This window comes from Sceloporus undulatus, chromosome 5, assembly GCF_019175285.1.
Source record: "Sceloporus undulatus isolate JIND9_A2432 ecotype Alabama chromosome 5, SceUnd_v1.1, whole genome shotgun sequence".
In the NCBI taxonomy this organism is placed as follows: Eukaryota; Metazoa; Chordata; class Lepidosauria; order Squamata; family Phrynosomatidae; genus Sceloporus; species Sceloporus undulatus.
Genome location: NC_056526.1, coordinates 186,463,637 through 186,474,050, shown reverse-complemented (window position 1 = coordinate 186,474,050; position 10,414 = coordinate 186,463,637). Strand labels below are relative to the sequence as shown.

Here is a 10,414-nt window from a genome sequence, read left to right as displayed (position 1 = left end):
GCTAAAACCATTTCAGCAGCTTCATCTACTAACATATTATTACACATTGTCTCCCCTCCCCCGAAAAAAAAACCCTACAACATTCTGGTGCCATTTATCCAGTAATTTATCCTGCAAGAGACAGCTGGACAGATTATCTATTGATCCAACAACTACAGCGCCTTAATGTACATTTCATTCCCCCTTCTCTTCTGCCCTTCCCCAAATTATTTGTAAGGAAGATGGCACTATTATTCACACATCATACAGAATTTCAATACCACACTTAAAAAAAGGTGTACAGTAACTGTGATGTAGGGACCAAGGGGCTCTTAATATTATTATTTTCTTCTCACTGGAAAACATTTGTTTAAAAAGATTGGTCCTTGGTATTGCATGGTAGCTCTGCAATACCTTAGGTATGGCCAACAGGACTAGGATGCTAAGAGGAAATAAAGTCCACCCACAAGGAACAGTTGGGAGAAGCAGCAGTTTTAGATCCTGGCAACAGGAATGATGTCTATTACTTTCATTCCTTCCTCCATTTTGTTGTTGTTGTATGATTTCAAGTCGTTTCTGACTTGTGGCGACCTTAATGTGAAGCTTTCATGGGGTTTTCTTGGCAAGGTTTCTTCAGAGGAGGTTTCTCATTGCCTTCCCCTGAGAGCATGCAACTTGCCCAAGGCCACCCAGTCATGGCTCAATGCAACAGAATTCTGGGAACTGTAGTCTTTCAGTTATAGTAGGATTATTTCTGCAGTGCAGACACAGTCATACAAAGTCAAAACTTGGCTTGCGCTCTGATGTGATCTCCAAGCGTCATTCAGTGAATAAACTGACAACCATGGCCCTGCATCTTTCACTGGTTTGTCATGTAGATAGCCTGTTTGCCCTCCCTAGAGTTCATTCTGAATATTCAGCATTATTGTGAAAACCTGGTTCCTTTCAAATAACAGGCGGCACTGCGACTCAAGATTAAAAGCCCCAAGTGATTTATCGAACATCTCGATAAGGGATAAACTAATCTTTATAGAAACTACTTTCTTCCAGGAGGCAAGATAGTCCATGCCCTGGAGTCACATGAAACTTTTTTACACCTTACAAGCTGAAAGTTATTCTCCACTGTGTGTGTTATTTTAAAAAGTTGTGCCATAAACTATAAAGTGCCTTCCTTTTAACACCTTTTTTTTTTTAAAAAAATATATCTACATTGAAGATCTTTTGCTTTGAAAGGGGAAGAAATGCTTTAAGTGGAAGTCTTTATCCTGCAACTAATGTCTGCCAATGTGAACCTTCTTAGTGTTGTAAGGAGCGTTTTCCTTCTGTCCTCAAGCTGTTTTTGCTGCTTATTATCATGTTTAACATCCCTGCTGCCTGGCAGGATGGAGATTAGAAGCTCTTAATATTCATTTATAGTGAGAAGTATTGCCAGATTTGTTTTTCTTTTCTTCCCTTCTTTTTTCTTTTTTTCCCTCGGAGCAAAGGCTACAGTACAGGGATATAATGCATTAGCACAAAACTTTGGTGTGATCTACTGAGTCACCTTAATCTCCCCTCTTCATCCTTTTTATGATTTGTTTTAAAGTAATCTGCTGCTCTCAGCAGTTAATGACAAGAGTCGCAAAACTTACTATTGAAAAGACTCTGCATCTGTGTTGAGAAAGAACCAAACAGTTTAAAGATGCACTGCACTAGCTATCTGTCTATTTATTTATAGCATTTTCACACCACTCCTCAACCCTAAAGGCTCTCAAAGTGGCTTTCCTAGGGGATATTCTCTTGCAGAAGAATCGCTAAAACAAATGGGAACTCTGCAAAGTAGTGTAGTAAGACATTGTGTTCCTTCAAGTTGCTACTTGTGGTGAATCGGATTTTCGTGGCACGATTTATTCAGAGGGGGTTGTCATTACTTTCCTCTGAGGCTCAGAGATTGTGACTTTCCCAGGATCAACAAGTGGGTTTTTTATGGTTGAACAGGGATTCAAACCCTGGCGTCCGAGGCTGCATCCACACTCCAGAAATAATCCAGTTTGACACCACATTGCCATGTCTCGATGCTATGGAATTCTGGGAACTGTCATTTTTTGAGACATGTCAGAGAGCTCTGGTGTGACAACAAACTATAAATCCCATCATTCCATAGCATTGAGCCATGGCAATTAAAGTGGTGCCAAACTGGATTATTTCTGTAGCACAGATGCAGCTCCAGACCCCCTACTCCAAACTAACTCAAACCACTACACCATGTTGGCAAAGTATCAAATCACAAATATAAGAGAAGTGGTAGATCGTGGGTAGAAAAGTCTAGGGATAGGGAGAGGGGTTAGATTTATATTCATGGTTGTTCCCCTTTTGTGGAGTGGACCCTCACCTGAATGTGGAGGGTAGACCTTTGTAGTTGGGAGGTCACAAATCATTTCCCCAATGTCCTGTGACGTTTGTAAGCATCCAGTTTGGTTTTAGAAAGTTCCTTGATATCCAGGGACATGGATTTCCTTTTGAATTATTTACCTGTTTCCAATTAACAAATAGCCAATGGAAGTAGATTTTTCAGCCCCTCGTTGACTGCTAAAAGATCAATACTTCATTACTGGAATATATATATATATATATATATATATATATATATATATATATATATATATATTCTCCATCTGAGATTCAATGGATAGGAGATCTAACAATGCTTGCTACGTTTGAAAGAAGGTTGTATAGATAAAATTTACAAATGGACTCAAAGTTGGACAGCTTTTATAGAAACTTATAACTAATCATGTGTTTATTTTTCCTCCTTTTGCATTTGTTATTTTCCCACTATTGTTATACTGGAATAGTACCGTATATCTTTTGAAGGTAAATGGGTTAATAAAATTCAAGATGTTATGGTGAACCTAAGGAGAACCTATCACATTGTTTTCTTGTCAAGATTTGTTGAGGGAGGTGTCACTGCCTCCTTTTGTGGCTGAGAGAGTGTGATTTGCCGATCATCCAATCAATATCCTTAGCTAAGATAAAATTCAAATCATGTCTCCCAAAGTCCCGGTCCATCATTTAAACACTCTCTACCAAAGGATTGCCCCTAGACAAAACCCAATTATGATGCAGTACAGACTGCCCCAAAAGGGTGGCCTTCTGGCGGCCTAATTTCCTCCAGAGGAAAACCTCAGCCGCCAAACCAGGTTCTTTTTCCACTGCAATTGTTACATCAGGAATGTGCCAATGATGCACTCTTGACATAACTGGTGCAGTGCGATGTGCGGACACTATCGTCCGTTACATCACAGTGGTGGCGCCCATGTACACGGGGCACCGCCATTGTAGCACCGCCAGTCTGTGCTAGGGTTAGGGACCATGCGGTTGCCACGTGGTCCCTAACCCTAGTTGTGCCACAGCCACACTACAGAGGGGCCTGTGTCCTGGGCCTATGTTACCATGTATTAAGGGTGGGGATTGTGTGGATCCAGATGTCTTTGGACCACAGTTCCATGTTTTAAGATCTTTGGGGGGGAGGGCTAAGTCTACTATCAGCATAGGCAAGTTTGGTATTGCTGCTCCTTGGAGGAATTCCCTCCCATGGGGGGCTCAATTTGCGGCCTCTCTGTTCTCTTTTTACAACCTGGGAAGAACCTCTTTTGCTTACCTTGTCCTTTGACTGTTAACAGACAGTTCCAAACGGTCTTTTAATTAGGGTGCACTGTAATTTTACCATCTTTATGGTTTAATTGTCCTGTTAAAAGTCAACAACAACAACAACAACAACAATAATAATAATAATATCATATTATTAATATGATGATGATGATGATGATGATGATGATGATGATGATGATCATCATCATCATCATCATCATCATCATCTTCATTTTTATATAGCACTAATAACTTACATAGCAATGTAAAGGTACCAAAATTAGAGAATCCTGCCAAAGTGTACAATCTAAAGAGGTTTAACGTTTTAAATACAGTCGACCCTCAGTGGGGGTTTGGTTCCAGGTTCCTCCATGGACACCAAAAGCATGGAAGATTGCACTACATAGTATTCATATTATTCAAAAACAGAGAGTCTTGCCAAAGACATACAATCTAAATACGTTTAATGTTTTAAATGCAGTGGACCCTCAGTGTGAGTTTGGTTCCAGGTCTTGCTGTGGATTCCAAAAGCATGAACGATTGCACTCCATAGTATTCAAAAACAGAGGGTCCTGCCAAAGGTGTACAATGTAAAGATGTTTAATGTTTTAAATACAGTGGGTGCTCAGTGTGCATTTGGTTTCAGGTCTACTCATGGATGCCAAAAAATGTGGATGATTGCATTCTATGTTATTAAGTGACAGCAAAATCAACATGCACACTCTTCAGCACATGTATGTTCAACTCACTGCTGTTGAATAATATGGAGAGTGGCAATCCATGGCTGATCAAATTAGCAGATCCAATGCTGATCAATATGGACGATTCACTATATGATTTTTTTTAAAAAAAAAAGTTTTAACATTTGTATTATCCATTGATTAAGCTGTATTGTTAACAAATTGTGAGCCATCTTGAGTCCCATGTTGATAGAAATAAAATAATTCCCCAGCATTCCTAAACATTGCCTATACTGGTCAGGACTTATAGTCCACAGACTTTTGAAGGGACACATGATTACCATCCCAAATGTTCCCCGAATGCTCACATATGACACTAATGAGAACCATGGTTTATTTTCCCCCTCCTCTCTCTTTTTATAATCAAAGACACCATATGCATGGATGTGCACCATGTGCTCAGAATCTATGACTTCCCTTTTCGCTTCAGTGAAGGGCAGATATCCGCTGTCATAAAGACAGGCATGCTCAATTCGTTTGCTAATCTCAATGAAGAAATTCTGCCTATGCCTTGCAGTGCCTGGAGCTGTAAATGGAGCAATATTGCATATTTGATGTTTGTACAGGCTGTTATTCTTAATTAATGGTTTGCTTCTGTGTTTATTTTTTAACAGACTGGCAGGAAAGAAAAAGGCGACCCACTGAATATAGCAATTGACAAGATGACCAAGAAAACAAGAGATCTACGAAGACAGGTATGTGGTGCCAGGTATTTTTGCAGGAGCTTTTGATGATGCATTGTTAAGTGCATAGATAGTTCTCAACCTGGGGACATATGTACTATGTTGGCCAGTGCCTTCTTCTGCATTTGAAAGCACAGGCAACCAGAGTGGGAACTAAGGCATCAGTTAGCAAAGATAAAGTGAACATAGTGGAGTATAAGAATAAGGCCAAGCAGATATGTTGCAGTAGATCTTGAGCAAAGTGACAGCATTTGAACAAGGGGAAGGATAGAACATCCTTTCCTTTAACTGAGATGGCTAAAGACCACCAAGCATTGACCACTGCTAGCCTGGCAATGGAAGAATCAGTAAAGGAATCGGATGTGTTGTCATCATTGAGTGCCTTCCAGTTGTTTCTGAATTATGGCTACCTTAAGGCACACAGAGTTTTCTTGGCAAGATTTGCTCAGAGGGGATTTCCCCTACCTTCCCCTGAGGCTGAGAGAGTGTGACTTACCCATGGTCACCCAATGGATTTCCATAACAAACTGAGGTTTTCAACTCTGGTCTCCAGAGTCATAGTCCAAAGCTGAAACTGTGATATTACTCTGGCTCTCTTGAGGGAGTATCGGTAGATTAATGCATCATTTGGTTGATAACAGGGAAAATATGAGTTTGGGTTTAACAGAAATGGAGTTAGATCAAGGGGCAAAACAGACAAAAAGAGTGGCTTGCTGTCTGTGTGCCAGATCGGGGCCATGGCAACCGCACGCCGCAGGGCTTTGCTGGCTCTAAAAGAGAAGGCAAAATGCCACTCCTTTCAGAGCTGGCAAAAAGGCGCCTTTGCCGCCACTGTGGCACTTTTTGGCACTCCTTTTGGTGTGCTTCATATAAACGCTATGCCAAAGGAGCGTTGTGATGCCACCTACCATGTATTTGGTAGGGCATGGGGCCAGCACCTGGGTGTGTAGTGTCTAAATGCCATGCCCCCACGCTGTCCCCATGCCAGCATTTCAAGCCAGTCTGTTTAACTAACCACCTCTTCCCATCTAACTCCCTGCCATCTCCTTAAGCCAATATGGTACAGTATGAGCTGGGTACAATGTCCATCCTCACTCTCCTTTAGAGTAAAAAAACAACAACAACTATAGTTTTTTTCTGGGTTTTCCTTACGCTTCTAGAATAAATTTTAGAACATGGCCAATGTGCCCGAAAAACCCACAAAAAAACTATGGATGCTGGCCATGAAAGCCTTCAACTTCACATATAACAGAACTGTTTCCATATTTAGACAAATAAAATTTGTAGAAAGACTGGAGCCAGGCTTTGAGCACTATGAAGCACTCTACTTATTTTTACTTTTTAAAAATATATATTGTATTATTTAAGCCCAATGTGGGTATCAGAATGGCTTATGATAAAAATTTAATTAAGCAAAACATACTATAAAAACTACAAGCACAAATAATGCAATGAGCAGAACAGCCATTTGGTTTGGATCCTCTGTTTAGAAATTAATGCCTCAAATATTGATAAGAATAAATTAAACATAATGTCTTTTCTTGATTTATTTTTTTATTGGCCACATATTAAAAATGAGTTTACAAAGCTATCTTATTGGTAATTGAATAAAAGTTTTTGGCATGAATCTCAGGCTGGTTCTGAAAAGTTTTGCAGACTCACATTCTTGCTTTCAGATCAGCTGGACGAAATGATGGAATTCTTTCACTTACTCCATATTTTTAAATACGATACAGGTTGAATTTCTTTTATTTGGAATTCTGAATCCAAAATGCTCCTAAAACTCAATATTTTTCATGGGTAGCTGAGATAGTGACACCTTTGCTTTTTGATGGTGCACAAACTTTGTTTCATGGACAAAATTATTAAAAATAATGTGTATAAAATTACCTTTAGGCCACGTGTTTAATGTGTATATGAAACATTAATGAATTTTGTGTTTAGACTTGGGTCCCATTTTCAAGATACCTCATTATGTATATGCAGATATCCTAAAGTACAAAAGAAAAATCTGAAATTCAAAATACTTACGGTCCCAAGCATTTCAGATAAGAAAGACTCAACCTGCAGTAGTTTCCTAAAAGTAATTTGTCAGTGAAATATATCAGTCAAGGCCTCTTGTCTATTCTTTTACCGAATGCTTATAATTCTGTTCTTGCAGAAAGTGTCATAGCTGGCCTGCAAGTCAGGATATGGAAGAATTTCATCCTAAATGAAAGTTAGGATATGGAACAATTTCAACCTGGAGATGTCAAGTTTGGGACCAGGTCCCACCTACCTTCCTACAGTGGGGTGAGATCATCCTCCGGAAATCTGATGCAACATTGTTCAATGTCAGTGTGGATAAAAGGCCATGGGAGTGAGCAAGGCAAATGCCACAATCCTATCCCACATCGACGTTGTTCATTCTAAATTGATGCTTTGAAGTGCTCCAGTAAATTCCCAGAGGATGAGCCTCACTAATATCCAAGTGCCTAGTCTGACAATTCATGGGGTGGCCCATTATGGGGGGAAACTATTGCAAGTCTAGATACTGTGTTTTAGGAAATTACTGCTCTCTTTCGACTTTTACCCAAGTTATTGTATCACAACTAGGAACTGAAGCTGGATTCATTGACATTGCTACCAGTTAATGCCCACAAGATTCTCAACACTAGGAGAGAATCAAGAGGAGATAGTGGCATATAAATTAAAGAGAGTGGTGGGAGATTCAAGTCAGATAAAAGAATGTACAGTTGGCCCTTGGTATCCATGGACTTGCCATCCACTAATTTGAATATCCGCAGATGGCAAACTTGCATTGTCCCCAATGGCAGTGCATGCACATGCCCATACCACCATTAGAGACAACCTCCTCTGTCCCAATGGCAGCACAAGGTCGCAGCTGCACCACCATTAGGGACAGAGATTCTGTCACCCACTTCTTTCCAATTTTACCCATGGATCTTACCTAAGATTTGGTTTGGAGCTGAGCTCTGGTGCCCCAACAAACTACAATCCCCAGAATTCCATAGCATTGAGCCGTGGAAGTTCAGATGGTATGACCCAGATTACTTCTGCAGTGAGGACACAGCCTAGGAAGTTCAGAAAGCTTAAAATCACTAACAAAATGCAGCTCCAATCCATGTTAAAGTACTTATTTCCTCCCTTTCCTCAAGTTTCATAGGAGTAACCAATTTCAAGCATTCCTTGGCTGTGTGGAACACATACACCCCCCATACATCCCTTCTGAACCTCAAACAATGAGAAGTAAAGAATGAAGCCAGACTGTGAACAAAGTATTTAGGAGTAAGCAGGCATGTCAGAGCGGCTGCACATTGTGCTGGGCGTTGCTTCTTCCACTGCGTGGAAAAGACAGGGAGTTTGAAGTCTGAATAGAAGTTTTGCCAACTGGCAGGATTCTTTGCTCTTCTCCTGCAGACAAGTTTGTCAAACTGAACAAAACAAAGGCCTCTTTCATGGAAGGCAGCAGTAGGCATGGACATTCACAGCAGCAGGGTATTCCCTGCTGCCAGTTATTTGGTTTTCATGTTTGTTTGTTTTTCTAAAAAACAAAACAAAACAAAAAACCTCTTTTGGAAACAGAAAAGAAAATTACTTTGTGGATAATTTCTAACTAGCACAACTTGTCCTTTGGCAGCAGGGAGCACATGGCTTCTGAGACATTGTGTCAATGCAGTGGCATCAGGGGGTGAACAGATGATCATGGCTGTTTTCCATGAGATAGTGAGTCTTTCAGGGTCCACATAGGGGCCCATTCACAATACAGTAAGGACCTCTGTCTGGATTTAGCTTCAATTTGTTTTTCCTCATCCAGCCCATTACCTCCTCCAGGCATTCGTTCAGAGGAGACACACTATCTTTAGTTGAAGTTTTACTTGAAGGCATTCAGAAATATATTTGGATGTCATTGGCATACTGATAGCACCCCACCCCACGCCTCTCGATGACCTCTTCCAGCAGTTTCATGTAAATGTTGAATGGCATTGGGTATAGAATGGCAATTTGTGGTATAACAGCTCCATTTTTTGAGAAGGAGCTATCCCCAAGCACCACCATCTGGGATGTACTCAAGAAATAGAAGTGGAAGCACTGAAGCACAGTGTCTCCAATTCCCAAATCCCTCAGGGGTTCCATAAGGATACCATGGTTGATGGTACTGAATGCCACTGAAAGATCCAAAAGCACCAACAGGGACACACTCCCCTGTCAATGCTCAGGCAAAGATCATGCACTAAGGCAACCATAGCCCTTTCAATTCTATATCATGATCTGAAGCCAATTTGAAATGGGTCTAGATAATTTGTGTCATCCAAGACTGCCAAAAGTTGGAAAGCAACTGACCTCTTGATCATCTTGTCCAGAAAAGGGAGATTTGAAACTGGTCTGTAGTTGTTTTAGTACAGGGGGCTCAGAGAGGACTTTTTAAAGAAGTGGTTGAACTGCCATTTCTTTTAAACAAGTTGGAAACCTTCGCTTCCTGAGAGATGCATTAATATTATATTGGAATTTTAATGTAATTGCATAGCCTCCCTGGATGACCAGCCAGAAAGGACAGGGATCGAGGAGACAAGTTATTCTATAATAGTGCTAGAATTGTGTAATATGAATGGTTACCTGGTCTGAACATCATTTGGTGTCGATCGCATTGGCCTAGAACAGACGGGCCTTTGCAGCACCCTCGTCATGTGCGAGGGCTGCCTAGTGGGCAGAGTGCCCACATGCCTGGCAACCCTTGCACGTGACGAGGGTGCCGCAACTTCGGCACGCCCACCAGACATGGCGCGTAATGGTGACGTCGCAGCTGCACTGCCTCTAAACAGGGCGGCACAGCTGTGACATCACCGCGCCATCGCTGGTGCTTTGGGCAGCAGAAGTGCACCGCAAAATGGAGCCGCTTCCGGGCACTCCTTTTTTGTTCCACAGCAGCGCCGCACAAGTTGGTTGCTGCAACGCTCTTGCGGCGCAAAGAGAGGCGCCGGGGACGCACCTCTTTCTGGCGGTCTGTACCTCGCCATTATATACCAATGGTTGATTGTTCTCCCATCTCACCCTTTTATGTTTTTCAGTTATTACACCAAAAATTGCTTCCCTAGTCTGTTTTTTTAAGTGCTTCCCTACTCAGTACAATTACAATGTTGTTTTTGCATTGTTCAAGATCTCTTGATTTCTTTGTGAAAATTTTGTGAAGATTTTTTTTGCAAATAATCATATTTGCAAAGAATCTTTTTTTTGTAAAAAAATGCACTCATAAACAAAGTATACACACAAAAAGAAAACCACGTCACAAATAATATTTGAATTTTTCATGGGGTGATACTTTTCACTCTTGTAGAGGGAGATGAAAATGCTTTACATCCCTAAAACAAAGTGATGTCACAT

General features: G+C 40.9%; 1 protein-coding gene across 6 annotated transcripts in view; it reads left to right on the top strand.

Annotated features, from left to right (window-relative positions):
* Window positions 1-10,414, top strand: part of CTNNA2 (catenin alpha 2) — a 637,223-nt gene that overhangs the window by 455,916 nt on the left and 170,893 nt on the right. For all 6 annotated transcript variants that reach the window (XM_042467966.1, XM_042467967.1, XM_042467968.1 and 3 more), the window contains one exon: window positions 4,964-5,044. In XM_042467966.1, the coding sequence (XP_042323900.1) occupies window positions 4,964-5,044 (81 nt within the window). The remainder of the gene's footprint in view (window positions 1-4,963; window positions 5,045-10,414) is intronic.